General features: G+C 36.3%; 1 protein-coding gene across 2 annotated transcripts in view; it reads right to left on the bottom strand.

Moving 5' to 3' along the window:
• PRTG (protogenin) overlaps positions 1–17,895 on the bottom strand; it is a 123,662-nt gene that overhangs the window by 59,119 nt on the left and 46,648 nt on the right. For both annotated transcript variants that reach the window (XM_036844752.1, XM_036844753.1), the window contains exons 3-9: positions 8,721–8,865; positions 6,856–6,989; positions 5,194–5,331; positions 4,770–4,928; positions 4,007–4,166; positions 2,947–3,194; positions 694–858 (exon numbers count right to left, since the gene is read on the bottom strand). In XM_036844752.1, coding sequence (XP_036700647.1) covers positions 694–858; positions 2,947–3,194; positions 4,007–4,166; positions 4,770–4,928; positions 5,194–5,331; positions 6,856–6,989; positions 8,721–8,865 — 1,149 coding nt within the window. The remainder of the gene's footprint in view (positions 1–693; positions 859–2,946; positions 3,195–4,006; positions 4,167–4,769; positions 4,929–5,193; positions 5,332–6,855; positions 6,990–8,720; positions 8,866–17,895) is intronic.

Below are 17,895 nucleotides of genomic sequence, written 5' to 3'. Positions count from 1 at the left end.
GAGGCCCTGAAGAGAGAGATGAAGAGTCAGAGGAGAAGAATCAGTTCTCCAGGACTATTTTAATGGCTAGAATTTCCCACCGTTATAAGAGTATATGGAGGCCTGCCCTCAAAACGACAGCAGCTCAATTTCCAACCCCAGGTAACAAACTGAACAGGCAATACTTTCCTGCTTATGCAGAATAAGTACAATGTATCTAAAAATAAACTAACTGCTATCTGATTCTATAAGAATTTTTTTAACTGACAAGTACTAAACTTCTTAAACTCCCAGTTTCAGAAGTCCAATGCCTCTAACCTCCAGTCATTACATACACTCAATATGTAACTGTCATTACATTTATTCCCACCTAGAGAATCTCACATTTTGTTCTCCTCAGTAAAGAAAAGAAAACAAACCAAAAACCCTGCAACGCATTTACAATTTAAACCAGGAACTTGAAGAAATACAAGGACAATTTTGTTATTAAAATTTGTATTACGAATTATAAATGAAAGTGCTCTTCATCATGTTACTGCCAAAAACTGAGAGTAAGATTTGAAATGGTAAATTAGCCTGCTGGTTATCACATTTGTTTTTGTTTTTAAACCAAAACCAGGATATTTTCTCTGAGTTAGAACACATATTCATTGAAAGCGATAAAGCATATTACTACTGTTCATGCTGAGATGACGTAGAGTCACGTTTTCTTACCATCCTCTAAAGTGTTCTGTGTCACGTGGTCGGACATCTGGCTGGCTCCCATTGGCATATAAGCCACAATGTAGAAAGTATAATTGCTGGCAGGTTCCAAGTCATCAATAAGATAATGAGTTGTGTCATTTCCGATGACTACTTGATACTCTTCATTGTTTAAACCTAGGTTAAGGAATCAGTATCTAAAAATTATGAATATTCAAAATAAAATTAACAAGACCATTACCATTTTCTTCCACTATGAAACACTGGTCCTTGGATCTCTCTGTTATCTTTTGTGACCCTTTAAAAAATGTGAATAGGAAGGTTTTTATTTTCTAAAAGTAACCATGTCTTGTTACAAATTACTAGTTTGAATTTTTCCTGAATAAATCAAACTGAAAACAATTAATCTTCTCTAAACATCATTTAACATCTAGTCAAAACCCACAGCAGAGACAATGTACAGCAGTAACACGAAAGAGTTTAACGCTACAGAGTACTGTAGTTCATTAACAGTGTAAATTTTACTTGCTTAAACTCATGGTTTCCTTTTTCTTTTAAACATAAATGGAGAGACAGTAGGGAATGTAATGGCTCTACTCTTTATAAAAACAAACCAAACCAAAAGTTGTCCTGCAAAAGATCTCATTCTGCCCCTAGAGATTCTATTAAATTTGACTGACACAAGTTGTTCTTTTACTTACATTGAAAGCAAAAGAACTGGGAGGCACAGAATGTGCTTCAAAATGTTTTGTTTCACAATGAGGTTTTTTTTTCCCCCCTCAAGAGAGGAAAAAAATTCTCAGCAATTCTTAATAAAATATGCATGGCAAGGTATAGAAGAGGATTTGTCTTTGTGGGATTTAATTCCTACAGAGTAAACTTGTAAAGTGGAACAAGAGCACCGGCAGCTACTGTGCTTTGTGAACAATTCACAGCAAATGCACGTCAACTTAATCAAAACTCTCTAAGGATGGAGCCCCTTCTCTCCACACTGGATTTATAAACAAAACAGAAGGCAAATTCCACTATTAAGTTTTCCCACATTTCTGAATTAACTTGATAGCATTTTAATTAGACAAGATTACAGGCATTTCACAACAGACTAGCTAATGGTTCGTTAATTAGGAACCGCATAGTACGATTTCTGACCTACCAAACAAGGTCCTAGAGTTCGAATTAAAAAGCCTTGTTCTGCCTTTGAATAGACCACTGAGCCGCATGTGGAGGGCTCTAATGAAACAACCATAATAGCGAACAAGAGTGGCCTCCACCAAAACCAGCATTCCTTTTACCTTCTTAAATCATTAAAAAGGGAATTAACATACTCCAACATGCTCAGTTAACAGACTTTCATTCTTCTTGCTACCATGACCCCTGATTTAAATTCAAAATACTCCTTTTCAAAATACTACTTCAAAGTACAAAAAACAAACAACAACAAACCACCTGTTTCTACAGACAATTTTATTATATCACCACTCTTTGGGTATCTGAATTTGTTTGGAATGTCTATCACATAAAAAGTAGGCTGTTTTGTATACAACTAAAATCTGTAAACCTCTGCCATTGTTTCCATGAGAAATCAATAGTGAAATCTCTAGGATTTATAACTAGTTTTTCCTTTTCCTCTAAATTTTTGCCAAAAGAAAATATGAGGATAAAAAAGATTCCAGAAATGGAACTGGATAAAAATTTTAAGAAAGATTTGATATCTACTTTTATATAATAAATGAGATATCAATAAAGAGTATCCTGCTCAATTTTTAGAGAGTTCTATGAGATTTCAGAAAATAATCAAAATATATAAAATCATATTACAGGGAATCTGAAAATGTTTACTTTCCCCTTTAAAAGTAACATGCTATAGTGACTACAGTTCACCTTATTATTTTATTAAGCAGTTACACCATTGTTCCTATGTAACTGCACACTTAAATTGATATATTTAAGTCCTAGGTAAGGAATTTACATCTCGGCTGAAACGAAATTCATAAGTACACCACTCTGTAACTTTTAGCAGGCAGAGATGGTACTTTTTTCTAAACAGAAAATCTTAAACTATACTTATATACATAAAGTATACAACAATACAAAATTTAACAAAAAAATTTATACACAGGTGATATAGTAATTACTTTATTAAAAGAGGTAAATGCCACAGAACTTCAAAAATCTTTTGTGGATTATGTGAGACATCATTTATTTTGAAAACAAATCCCTGACAGTAAATAGCACATAAAAATAAATAGTCCTCAAATTGCTTACCTTCTGCTTTCATATAGTGCACAGAATAAGCGATGACTTTGTCTGAATTATAAAGTGGCCTCTCCCAAGCTAAAAGGATGGCTGAACTTGACATGGTTTCAGCATGCACGTTATACGGAGCACTGGGTCTGTCTTCTGACATTACTACAGTCAGTCTGGCTCTAGATAAAATAGATCCTTGGCTGTTCTCAGCCATGCACTGATAAATAGCATCATCTTCAGGAATAATCTGGTTAATTACCAATTTACTGAGGAAAGAAAAAAATTATTTCAATGAAAATTCTAAGGATGACATAAAAATAAAGTTAAGCTATTACTAAGTGCACTCTTAATTTTAAAAAACAAGTTATTAAGAACAAAAGACTGTGTGACCAGCCCTACTAAAAAAATCTATATGAATTGCTTAAAATTACTCTTATTTTCTGAGTCTATATAAATAAGTACTTGTGATATCCAAATCCTGTTTGCTTTAGGTGACAGCTTAATCTCTTTTTTAAAATTTGGCTTTTATTAAGAAAGTATATTAATCTGTAGTAGCATCTAATTTCTGTAACATTGCAATGTTACATAAAATTCAGGTCAACAAAAATGTTCAAAAGTTTTGTTCAACATACAAGAGTGATACAAGAAGATTCATATTTATACTAATAAAGATGAGTTCTTAAAATCATTAAGTTTGAACTGTGGAGGAACTCTTAGAGACTTAATTATTTCCTTCTAAATTCCTCACTTTATGGAACAAGGAACTGAGACTCCAAAGGGTTAACATGCTTGCTAATAACTTAGCTGGTGGCTTACCAGAATCAGAACCCAGGTCTGGGGAACTGTTCCAACCTTCATTTCATTATAATCTACCACTTCCGTGATCCACAATATAAAATACAAAAGGATATTTGACATGCTGATATTACAGTCTTAAGTTAATTTCTTATTGATTTTACTTCAGTTTAAGATACCAGGATAATTTAGGTATTTGATATTATAACTATAACCGTTTCACATAAGAATTACTAAAGCCATTATATCTTATCTAAAATAGTAGCAAAGTGACTTAGCCCACCTGTTGTACATTTTAATTCTACCATTTGAATGTATCTTCCTTCCGTTTTTCAACCATGACATTTTGGGTGAGGGGATTCCTTCTGCCTGACATACAAATCGAGCAGTACCAGCTCGAGGCCTCGTTAAACTTTCTGGCCATTCGACAAATGAAGGAGGAGCTATTTTTAAAGAAAAAAGAAAATATTTTTGTGGTGCAAACAGGAATGATATAGAGTCAAGGAAGAGTACAGCAAGTGACACAAGTCCCATCCCTGAAAATATTTGACATTCTGAGCTTCCTGTCTACACTCTACATCTATCTCTCCAGATGCCTTTTCTCTGCATTGCTCAGTTAATGTCCACTTTCCCCAGGCTTTCCCCACTGACACCATCTATATAAACACACTAAAAATATGTGTGCCATAATCCTAACTTAACCAAGCCCAATATACAGCTACTTGTGAATGCATGGAGACAACAGATTAAAATCTTAGACTGGTCAATGGGTATATGAATTTGTAGGTGGGTGAGAAGGAAATAAAAAGGAAGCTTAAATTAACTAAGAAGGACCATAATGTTATAAAAGCAAACAGGATGGTAACTTCAGAGTGATTCTAGTTATATTTTAACATAGGGCTTTAAGTTCCTCTTAAAATTCATCACTGGTTTACAATTTCATATCAATGCTACAAAATTCAAGAAAAGTGGAAGTAAGCTATGAGATAAAACAGCAAATGTTAAAACGTAAGATTCTCCTGATTGCAGAAGGAAAGAAAACATACCTAATACAGTTAAAGTTGCCATGGCAACTGTAAAGTTGCGTGTGCCCGGGGTAGTGGCCCGACAAACATATACTCCAGCGTGTTGCAGCCTGATGTCAGATATCATGAGATTACCATTTCCAAGTACCCGAGTATTGAAGACATCAATGGACTTGTGATCTATTTCAAAGAGAACACTTCAGTTAAAACAATGTAACATGTGATCTAAAATTTGTCAAAAGATCACTATCCAAACAATCATTATCATAAAAAGTCTAAAATTTTCTATGCTAAAACTTTTCCTCTACACGCTGAAATACCAGAAAGATAAAAGCCACATAATTGCCAAACATGTGTGTTGTATATAAAATAAACATGTTATCAGTTTCACCCGTATGAACAAAGTTGAAGGAAAAAGACTTTTTTTTTTTTCCCTAAGACTTACCAAGACGGCTCCAAGAAATGATTGGTTTGGGATTTCCTGTGGCCGCACATTCTAAAACAACAGTCTGATGAAGAGACGTTGTTATGTTCTGTGGACCTGCTATAATGGTTGGTGTGTGGAAGGATTTAGACTCCTTACCTTTGAGATGGAAAAGGCAGGATATAAGAAAAAATTATAAATAAGATATAATGAATGAAATGAGTTAAAATATCTATTCTGAAGTTTTTCACTTTTTTCTTTTTTTAAAACAACTTTATTGAGATATAACTCACCCATTTGAAGTGTATAATTCAATGGTTTTTAGTACTTTCAGAGTTATACAACTATTACCATAATCAATTTTAAAACATTTTCATCACCCCAAAAAGAAACTCCATCCCATCAGCAGTCACTCCCCAATCTCCTCTCCCCATAGCCTGACAACTACTTTGTGTCTCTGGATTCGCCTATTCCAGACATTTCATAAAAAAGGAACCATACATTATATGGTCTTTTGGGACTGGCTTTTCACTTAGCATAATGTTCAAGGTTGATCTAAGCTGTAGCATGTACCAGTACTTCATTTCTTTTTATTGAATAATAATAATAGATTAATACTTAATTAAATGGATAAGACACATTTTATTTATCCATTCATTGGTTGATGGACACTTAGGTTGTTTCCATATCATCCACTTTTAATTGAGGTTCAAACACTGACTTAATGCTTTCATTAATCTTGTTAGGAATTTATGTGACAGTGGGGAGAACAAAGAAGTGTGAGAGTGCTTTTGTCTTTATGCTTCATACCAAGAAGCTAACAGATACCACCTAAAATTAAAACATGGCATTAAAAATTTAATTTCAGTCTCAATGTTTCTTTGAAAAAATTTTTAGTCTTAAAGGATCTTTTAGGAAGTAATATCTCTTGTGAAGAGTAAACACTCATGTGAAGTTCAACAATGTCTTTTGGTCTGGTTTTCTTACACTACATTCAAGTAAATTTAATTATTAAAAAATAAAAAACTAGCATCTATGTATAATTCCATTTTAATAAAATAAATATTTCTTTCTTCATATTCATCTCTCAAGCTAGTTTCCCTTCTAACTATATTTATGAATGGCAAAATATATGAAATTATGTTCACTTAATGTTAACAGTGATAATCTCTGGATATGGAACTAGGGACATTTTAAAAATATATCTTTGTACTTTTTACACTGTTTAATGTAAAAAAAATTATTTTACTTTTATAGACATTACTCTTTAAAATAAAACATGCATCATTTCTACAAATGTAAATTATAATTTTTCTTAAAACAACAAACAGAAAAACCCAAACTGGAAACAAATGTATTTTTATTGACAATGGACAATTTTAGTGGAAATAGATGATTATTATTCTTCTTTGAGCTTTTCTGTATTTTATATTTTAAAAACAAAAATGAAGTATTTACAAAACAAAAATTCAATCTTTCTTAAAGATGTTGACATTAACATATAAAACAAGTTAGTTTGAGAAGAAGGTTGCTTAAATAGATAAAAATGATCATTTTCCAAATAGATTACAATAAAATTTAAATGTAATTAAAGTACTACTTTATGGCATACTATTATAGCCAGAGAAGGCAAATTAATAGCTGGGCCAATTAAAAACTGAAACATCAACTTATGTGTGGTACCTGGAATCACTGTGAGCGAGGCCTCCATACTTTTACGTCTGTGGGCTACAGTAGCAGCAACACAACGGTAATGTCCAGCATCCTTTTGGTCAACATCATAGATCTGCAATACTCCTGTTGGTAGTGCAGTTACCCTGTCATGAGAGGAAAGAAGATTAAACTCTCTGTAGTACATTTTATATTTTATCTTAACATATATTCTATGATAAGAATTCATATACTCAACCTTTTAAAAATGCCAGATGCAATAATACTTTAAAGACTTTTAAAAATATTAGCTTGATTCAATTGTTTTCATTTGGGTTACTACAACTCTCTAAAACATAAGTAATTATGCTGTATCTCAGCAGTCCTCAACCTTTTTGGCACCAAGCACTGGTTTTGTGGAAGACAATTTTTTCCCCAGTCCCCCCAGGGATGATTCGAGCGTGTTACATTTATTGTGTGCTTTATTTCTATTATTATTATTACATTGTAATATATAATTAAATAATTATACAACACACCATAATGCAGAATCAGTGGGAGCCCTGAGCTTGTTTTCCTGCAACTAGATGGTCCCATCTGGGGATGGTGGGAGACAGTGACACCTGAAGTGTGTTGCTTATGTCCTGTCCAGTCTGTAAGACGCAACTTAATTGTCACTTGCCACTGATAGGGTTCTGATATGAGTCTGCAAGCAACTGATTTATTATGGTCTCTGTGCAGTCAAACCTCTCTGCTAATGATAATCTGTATTTGCAGCCGCTCCCCAGTGCCAGCACCACCACCTTGGCTCCACCTCAGATCATCAGGCATTAGATTCTCATAAGGAACGTGCAACCTAGATCCCTCACATGTGCAGTTCACAGCAGGGTTTGCGCTCCTATGGGAATCTAATGCTGCTCAGGAGGCGGACCTCAGGCGGTAATGTGAGCGATGGGGAGTGGCTGTAAATACAGATGAAGCTTTGCTGCTCGCCTGCCGCTCACCTCCTGCTGTGCGGCCCGGTTCCTAACGGGCCACAGGCAGGTAATAACGGTCCATGGCCCGGGGGTTGGGGACCCCCGCTGTATGTGATTTGTGAAATCTATCAGTGTAATTTTACACAGAATCTCACTTCACATTATAGCTTACATTTAGCTAACTGGTGGTCTAGAGTTTAGTATGATATTTTTCAAATACCTGATTTTTTGCCTATTAATATCTATGTATTCTCCAAGATATATCTGAATGTAAGCTTTTTTTTAAGCTCTTCCTTGAATTAACTTTGTCCATCTTAGCTCTACCATTTCAGCAAATGATTTTTGCCTCCTAAGGAATATTGCTACTCATCAGGATTGGAATCAAACTTTTGAAGTTGCTGCCAAGTTGACCCCTAAACTCTGACCACCTTCAGAGCACTAGGTGTGTGTATGCGCGTGTGTGTGCGTGTGTGCGTGTGTGTGTGTGTGTGTGTGTAGTGTAGAGGGGGTTGGTAAGCAGAAGGCAGAGACGGAAGTGGGCAACCACCACTGCATATATGGGAGACCCTTACACCAGCACTACTACACCCAGCAGTAAAAGTGTAATTCAGTTTCCTAAATCCTTGGGCTGCCATCCAGGTACTCAGGTGGTCCCATGATTGGAAAAGATGTTTGAGGAAAGGAACAAAGCACTAAGGTAGAGTATCTGAATTCTGATCTGAACCAAAAAACCAGGAACTATGCCCCATGTACCAGAGACTGATGATCTAATTCTTTGCCTAAGTTTGAAATGTCTTTAAGAAATTGGTTATTGTTACCATAAATGAAAATAAGCTCCACAGTGGTCTTTCCCCATATACAGTTTTATGATGAAGTCCTTGTCATTCCTGTATCGTATTCAAAGACAAAAGCTGTATTTACCTATCCATAGTTACAGGTAGAGTTGTCCGATTTAATTCCCATGTTATGACTGCAGGAGGGTTTGATGAAATCTTGCATGCAAATCTAGCAACTCCACCTTCTTGGACCTCAGTAGAAATGGGCTGAACTTCAAACGCAGAAATAGCTATAAGGTAAAGTTTGTCAAATTCAGAATAAGTACATGCACTATCATACTATACTTGGAAATAACATTATGCTAGATATTATTTATCAAACTTGAACTCCTGCCCAGACATAAGGCCAACTCAACTTAACAAGCACAAAGAGAAATTAAGGAATAATTTTAGAAATACCACTGGGCAGTTGTCCAGCTAAAGGAGTTTGGTCTTTCCCAAAATGAAATTCTCAAGAAACTTAGATCTATTTCAGAAAAAAATTAATATAACTGAAACAAAAATAAGCAATTACCAATGGTATGTAATGATATACTAAGCTGTGTAGTACAAATCTCAAACACTATTGTATTTCAGAGGAGAGGGAAATCAATAAAGACAGATTAGTCAGGTAAAAACCTTTTACAGGGATTGGTTGTGAATTGAGTTTTGAAGAACCCTTTGGGTTTAGATGGAAGGAGAAAAAAAGGACATTCCAGGTTAAAGGAGTAACGTGAAGGCAAGCACAGAAGTAAGAAATGTGCAGCCTGCGTTCACAAGATTCTACGGTAACAGCCAGGACTAACTATTGTAGAATAAATCAGATTAAGCGTTCATGGAAAAGTGGAAGGAGAGTAGAGATAAAACAGATTTGTACCATGGTACAAATTAAGGCATCACTGAAAAGTTTTGAGCAAAGGAGTGTCATGATAACAGTAGTGTCTGGGAAAAATTAATCAGGTATTGTTAGATAGGATGGATTGAAGAAAAAGAGCCTTAAATCAAAAGACCAACAGGCTGTTTAAATCAAAGTGAAAGAACTGGGTGGTGGCAGTGAGAACGGAGAGATTCTACAGGTATAATGAAAACAGAGACTTGATTCTTATTAGACACAGACATGTCACTCCATGTTTGGAATCAAACGAGGTTGGTATTGATGGAGCAGAATGAGAGAGGAAAGAGTGAAGACAAATGATGTGTCTGATGAATAAAAAGGTACACAGACTCGAGAAACTATCTTTAGATTTAAATAAGTCTTAAGTGTTGATATTTTCTAGATAATTCTTTAGTATTCTAGGCAAGCCTCTAGGAACTGGTCATCATGTCCATGGTTTCACATTTTGATGGAGTCCAGACTCCAGGTAATAGTGTAGCTTGCCTTCCCTCTACTAAGTCTTCCAGGATATAAAGAAAGGGCCCCAATGAGAGTCTTACTCCCCATCCTCAAACTCCAGTTCAAAAAATATATATGTCTCTACAATTCACCAATAAAATGAGAAATTATGAAGAAAAATAGAAGGAATAAGGGCTAGATGCCTTATGCTTCATTAGACTGAGAAGGGTAAAAGGTCACAGAAGACTAACAAATTCTGCCTTGGACTTAACTTCATTAATCTGTAAATGAATCATGGGCCTTTAGAGGTATGGAACAAAGTCAGTGAATAAAAGTGAAAATATTCTTAGGAGTATCTACTTCCAAGAAGGGTGGAGTGGGGGTAAATTAATACTTTATTTATGTATGTAACAAAAAATTCCTACTTCATTAAGAACACTGGTTTTCAAACTGCTGTTGTCAGTGGACCCACAAGGTCAAAAGCATTCTTATGATAATCATCCTTTGCCTTTTTCACTTTCATTTCTGTTGAGTATATAGTGTTTCCAGAAGCTACATGATGGGTGATAAAGCAACAGACCTAATGCAGTGTGAGAATCCAGCTGTCTTCTATTAAGCTAATTAAAGAGATTTGGGCAAACGTAAAACAATGTCACTCCTCTCACTAAAATGTTTTGGAAAATAGTTATTTTTCATTAAATGTGTTATGTTAATATATAATTGATCAATGTTTTCATTTCAAGATTAATTAATGAATATTTTTAAAATTTCTAAGTTTCGATTTCTAATAATAAAGTATCAATACATATAACCTATATAAATAAAAGCTCTTTGAGGCCCTCAAAAAGTTTTAAGCATATAAAGAGTGAGACTAAAATGTTTAAGAATCACTATTCAAGAACACCAAACTCTCAAAATCAATACAGTTTTTCTTTTTAATTGCTTCTGTAATCACTTTCTAGGATATTAATCTATTTACAAACAAATAACAATGTAAGCTTATCTTTCATTTAATTAACTAAACTTTTGTCGAATACATTCATATTTCAGGGGAATTAAGACCTAAGTTTTGAAAAGTTTAATGCCTGCTTTATGAATTATTAATTGCTCTTATTGATTCCATATTTATTTTTTCCATGTGTGAGGAGCTGACCTTTAGCTTTAGTTGTCATTGATAATCCCACCTATATTCAATTTACAGACTTCAAAGTGGGAATTTTTATCTTACTCTTTCCCAGCATTTACCTCCCAGATTGAAATATCTAATATAGTTTAACTTTTCTTCATAAAGCAGTAGTTCCTCCAACCCCATCTATTTGAACAATTTCTTCTTCCATTACCCCATTACAATGAATCAAGCACCTAATTCAGTATGTTTTATCTGATACACATATATATGAGACATATCTCTATCTATCAATATACATCTCATATCTGACTTCTCTCTATCCCTAACAGTACTCTTTTTTATTCAGGTCCTTATCACCTACTGCCTGGAAGTCTTGCTGGAGTGTCTTAGGTGAGATCTGTCCTGACAACAGAGTTACCTTCCAGAGTGATGGTCATAAAATAGAAATTTGATTTGTGTTACTGATGAATTATTTAGTCCCTGCAAAACTCTGTCACTTTGTATTCAACCACTTGAAATTATGTTCCACGGACACTGAACTATTTCTAATTCTCTGAATATACTATATTTCACACTTTTGAGCATTATACGAGCTTTCCTTCTCTTTCAAATATCCTAGGTCTCTTTGTCCAGCTGATGAAATCCTATTATCATTTAAAGCCTTGTTCTCTTGTCTGAACCTTTGGGAAGCTGTTCCTGACCTTTTTCTCTACTTCTGTAAAATGAAGACCTTTATTGCTACTTTTATCCCACAGTATTATAGTCACTTATTCACAAGTCTTTCTCCCATTCTACACTCTGAGCTCAATGAGGCTGAGTAGTGGGTCATATTCTTTGCAGGATCCCTTAAGTCGAGGAATGGCACAGAGCTCGGCACTAAAACAATACTTGTTGAATTAAACGGAAATTTAAAAACTGTTTTCCAATTCTTTTAGGTCTTTAAACAAAGTAACCAGAAATGTAGGGAGTTTCCCAGGTATAAATACCAAGGCTTGGGATGAGAAGAAAATAATGCTTTTTATTATTTTGTTTGCTATAACTCTAAACAACCCCCCATACTTTAGTGTATTATTTTTAAAAACAAATATCTGTCCCTCCTCTCTTAAAGGATTTTTATAAAGATTAAATAAACCAACATAGTGAGGGCTTTTTATATATTATAAAACTTTTTATCAGTGTTGTGATTACTGAGAACAATATAATCACTCTTGCCTTGAGTAACTTCCCTCCAACCACTTAGGCACTTGAGAGTTGTTTTCACTCTGAATCTCATCTAATCAATCAAACAATATGATGCCTCTGAACCACTACCTTTACTTTGAGCAATTCCCTCTCTTTCCCAGACAAATAAGTCTATGAAACTCCTAAGCATTTTTTACTATAAAAACTAAACTAATTTTGCCCTTTAGATCAAATGGGCTAGAACTTTGGAGTCACAAAAGTCTGAGAACTAAAACATAAATGGATGTATCCTGTAATACAGCAAGGAATTTTATTTATTTTTGGTGGTGGTGGTGGTGGTGTGTGTGTGTGTGTGTGTGTGTGTGTGTATGAAACAACTTTACTGAGATATAATTCACATTGCATGTGATTTACATTCCATAATTCACCCATTTAAAGTATACAATTTGATGGGTTTTAGTATATTCACAGAGCTTGTGACCATCCCTATAATCAATTCTAGAATATTTTCATCACTTCAGAAAGAAATCCCATATCCTTCAGTTATCACTCCCTAATCTTCCCACCCCCTCCCCACCCCAGCCCTAGGCAATCTTTAATCTAGTTTCTTTCCCCCTCCTTCCAGCTTTATTGAGATATAATTGATAAACAGCATTGTGTAAGTTTAAGGTGTACAACACTGTGTAAGTCTGAGGTCTGATACATGTATATATTGGGAAATGACGACCACAATAAGGTTAGTTAATACATCCATCAAGTAAGACTATTTCTTGATCCCACTCTGGTTTTCAGCAAGTTATGAAGCAAGTACTGTATAAAGATTTTTTTTTTAAATCCTCAAGAACACCTTTATACTTAACATGTCTAACTTCTTGGTCTCTTCTGAACCAACCTGCTGGCAAAATGATTTTGCCCAGAGAAGACCAAACCAGATATTCCTTGGGATTTTCATCAGTACCTCTGAGACTGAAGAGAAAGAGGTCAACATGACTCAACCATAAAAATAAGTTCCTTTTTTCCTTTTGTAACTCCTCCATCTGGGTGCCACCCACTTCCTCTGCTCTCGCCTCTGGGAACCTGATATATCTGTGTTTTTTATTTCTCTCTCCTGCATATTTAAAATCTTCTTCTCCTGACTCCTTCCTTCAGCTTATAAAAGTGATTAAGGACTTCCCTGGTGGTCCAGTGGGTAAGACTCTGCGCTCCCATGCAGAGGGGTCCCGGGTTCCATCCCTGGTGGGGAACTAGATCCCACATGCGTGTCGCAACTAAGAGCCCACGTGCCACAGGGAAGATCCCGCGTGCCGCAATTAAGACCCAGAGCAGAATGAATGAATGAATGGACGAATAAATAAATAATTTTTTAAGAAGTGATTCTCTCCCAAACTCAAAACTCAAAGAGAACAAAACTCCAGGCCTCTCTTTACAACACAAATTCCTCGAGCAGCTACCCACTCTCTCTCTTCCCCATGGCATCAAAACTTCCCTAAAAAATAGTCAGTTCTAGCTGTCTCCCCTTCTTCCTCTCTGATGCGATGCCTCAAACATCTAATGTGCCTTCTTCCCCTATTATTTCATTGAAAGAGTGTCTATGACACTGTGCACTCCTATTTCTCTCACTCCCTCTGAGGCTCTCCCTCTTCCTCCTGCCCTCCCTCCTAGGGTTCTCTGTTCTTTTCTCTCTCCACATTCTCCTTGGGTGATCTCATCCACTTTTAGTTTTCAACTACATCCATCTGTTGCTTCGGAGTCCCCAGAATACATCTCCAGCTTAGATCACCACGCTCACAGCTTCATACCCATGGCTCCTATTGCCTACTGGACTTCTTCACCTGGAAGTTATAAAACGTACTTCAAACTCATCGTGTCCCAAATGAAATCATCTTCTTTCCTCCCAGCCTGTATCTCTACCTCAGTCGGTCACACCACTGTGCAGCGACTCACCCTGCACTCTCTTCAATCAATCACCACTTCCCACTGATATTAACTCCTAAACATATATTAAACCCATTCCTGTGTCCCTGTCCCAACATCTCTCCATGGAATCACTATAACAGTCTCTTGTCTGGTCTCCCTGCTCTCATTTTCCCTCTTCCCCTTTCACAAACATCCTCCAGACATACAACAGTGTTTGATATGGGCTGCATTTGACTCGTAAGTGGCTTCCATCTATCAATTCAAATGCTCTTGTAAGTCAAACCATTACTGCTAAAACCACCATGAACAACACAGTCTCACAAAGAATGTGATTCAATTTTAAATGCTGTCCAGAAGCATTGTCTTAGTCACCCTCCTTCTAAATCTTTAAACTGCTTAGCCTAATTACTAGAAAAACTGAATGCACGTATACATCTTTGTTACATCGAAAGGAACCGATATTTTTCTTTCTACTAACTATATATTTTTAACTCTTTTTCACTGGGTACATTCTCAACAAATGAGATTTGTCAGCAGGCTTTTAACAACCCCCCCTCACCAAAAAAAGAAGTAGTTTGGCATCAATTACTCCCAAACTATTTATATGGTAAGCATGCAACAGTATTTAAATAGTCAGTGTAAAATAGTTATATAAAAAAGTGAATATTTATGCTATTAAAGGTATACATTATAACTACGACACAAAGAAGTTAATCTCCATGAGTCATATATTAACATCAATCCCACTATTTTATAATCAAACCATTCATTTAATGTATAGTTAACCCATGCTGACAGGCTTTGAATCAAGCAATTATTCATAAAATAATGGGCCAGATTAACTGTCTCCCTATTCCAGAAAAAGATTTTAATCACACTTATTTTAGAACAATTTTAGACTAAAGTAATCTCTTCTAAATTCATTCATTCAACAATTGTTTATTCAGTGCCTAGTATGTTCAAGATGCCAAGGATCCAATGATGAACAAAACTAACAGAGGCTCTACCCTCAGGGATCTTTGTCTAGCAATGGAGAAAGGCATTTAACTAAATACCTATGCAAGTATATAGTAATTTCAAACTGTGATAAATGCTATGAAGGAAAATTATGGAATATTATGAAAGCACAGAACAGAGGTTATAATGATGACAGAAATAACTATAGCTTAACATATACTTTATTGCAAGGCAGCACGTTAAGTACATTACATATTCTAGTTTATTTAATCCTCACAACTATTATTACCCCAGTTTTCAGTTCAGGAAACTGAGACACAAGGAGATTAGCAACTTCCTTAAGGTTCTGCAGCCAGTGAGGTGAGGGTGCGATCTGAATCCAGGTAATCTCCAAAGATCCCATGTGAATTTTCTCAGTAAAAGCTTGAGATTCTCAAACTTTCTGTGGAAGGTAAAACTTACTGGTTCTACTTCCAAGCAATTCTGCTGCTCAAATAGAGGTTCATATGCACTGGCTTTCTAGCTGGGTAAGAATATGTGTTAAATTCCCAAATTTCTAAAACAAATAACACCTTTAAACTCTGGTGTACTAGGATTTTGAAACTATGGCTCTCATCTCAAGCAGTATTATTTCCATTTCTAGGAATCTGTTAAAGATAGGAAAGATAGGGCTTCCCTGGTGGCACAGTGGTTGAGAATCTGCCTGCCAATGCAGGGGACACGGGTTCGAGCCCTGGTCTGGGAAGATCCCACATGCCGTGGAGCGACTAGGCCCGTGAGCCACAATTACTGAGCCTGCGCGTCTGGAGCCTGTGCTCCGCAACAAGAGAGGCCGCGATAGTGAGAGGCCCACGCACCGCGATGAAGAGTGGCCCCCGCTTGCCGCAACTAGAGAAAAGCCCTCGCACAGAAACGAAGACCCAACACAGCCATAAATAAATAAATAAATTAATTAATTAATTTAAAAAAAAAAAGTTAACACACACACAAAAAAAAGATAGGAAAGACAGATATATGCATGTAAATTGAATCAGTCTAAAATTTATTTAGGAATCAAGTATTTTTTAAAAGTATTTTAGATCTTTTATTTATTTATTATTTATTTTTGACTGTGTTGGGTCTTCGTTGCTGCACACAGGCTTTCTCTAGTTGTGGAGAGTAGGGGCTACTCTTCATTGCAGTGCGCGGGCTTCTCATTGCGGTGGCTTCTCTTGTTGCAGACCACAGGCTCTAGGCGTGCAGGCTTCAGTAGCTGTGGCATGCGGGCTCAGTAGTTGTGGCTCATGGGCTCTCGAGCGCAGGCTCAGTAATTGTGGCACACGGGCTTAGCTGCTCCGCAGCATGTGGGATCTTCCTGGACCAGGGATCGAACCCGTGGAGGAATCAAGTACTTTTTTTAAATCTATTTTTAAAAAACTAGTTTACCTCATGGGAATATTAGCTATTCCTTTATTATTAGTCTCCTAGTTCTAAGCCCATGCACATTTGATCATCAAACAGTCAAATACCTATAGAGAGCTAGTGCTTAGAGGCAGGGAGACCTGTTAAGAGGCCATTAGAAAGAAGAGGAGAGACCAGCTGTGGGTTTCAATGATGGCAGAGATGACGGGAATGGAAGGCAGGGCACATACAAAAGATGCTGTGCATTGAACAACACGATGTGGCCACAAGGTGTTCAAGGGAAACAGGAGGAAAGACCCGAGTGGTTCTGAGGTTTCCGGCCTACACACCTGGAAGGTTGGGGGATACTATGGTGCCTGAACAGAGGATGTAGGAAGAGAGTTCGGATGGACCGATGAATCTGCATCACAGATCCTCATTTGATGAGAATGAAAAAAAACTGGCCATGCTAAGGAAGACTGGGAAACTATAAAATGAGGCCAGGGATTAATAATGTCAACAGTTTCAAATATCTATTCATCCTGGTTTTTATTTTTACTTTATAAAAATTTTTAAAAATATTTATTTATTTAATTTATTTTCTTTATTTTTTTTGGCTGCGTCAGGTCTTAGCTGCGGCACACAGGATCTTTTGTTGAGGCATGTGGGATCTTTCGTTGTGGCACGCGGTCTCTTCGTTGCGGCTCTCGGGCTTCTCTCTAGTTGTGGTGTGCAGGTTTTCTCTCTCTAGTTGTGGCATGAGGGTTCCACGGCACGTGCGCTCTGTAGTTTGTGGCGTGTGGGCTCCCTTGTTGAGGCGTACGAGCTCAATAGTTGTGGTGCACAAGCTCAGTAGTTGTGGCGTGCGGGCTTAGTTGCCCCACAGCATGTGTGATCTTAGTTCCCTGACCAGGGATTGAACCCACGTCTCCTGCATTGGAAGGTGGATTCTTTACCACTGGACTACCAGGGAAGTTCCCATCCTGATTTTTAAACTAATGGTTCACATGTTAGGCTGTGGTTAAGATTTAAAGAAAGATATGCATGAGTTTTTGTAATAGTGGCCTATAAAAATAACAATGTATAACATGTAAAATTAGTGGAGAAAAGGATTTCCTACTTCTGAGGCTCTGTTGCAATGAGATTAGGAGAAATAGTGTTTACTGTTTTTCCAATCTTAACTTATTTTCATTTCTTGATGACAGAAATTAAGGCATTAGAAAACTGAGGTAAAGGATATTAAAACTATGGTAAAATTTAATCTTAGCTGGTTTAAAGAACATCAGGAAAAAACCCAGTACGATACAGGGCATAATTTACGGAGGTGGGGCAGCAGCATAGCCTTGAGGTTACGAGTGCAGATATTAAAATCTAAAGGTCTGG

This window comes from Balaenoptera musculus, chromosome 2, assembly GCF_009873245.2.
Source record: "Balaenoptera musculus isolate JJ_BM4_2016_0621 chromosome 2, mBalMus1.pri.v3, whole genome shotgun sequence".
In the NCBI taxonomy this organism is placed as follows: Eukaryota; Metazoa; Chordata; class Mammalia; order Artiodactyla; family Balaenopteridae; genus Balaenoptera; species Balaenoptera musculus.
Note: the sequence above shows the minus strand (reverse complement) of the source record. Positions and strands in the feature narration are given on the sequence as shown.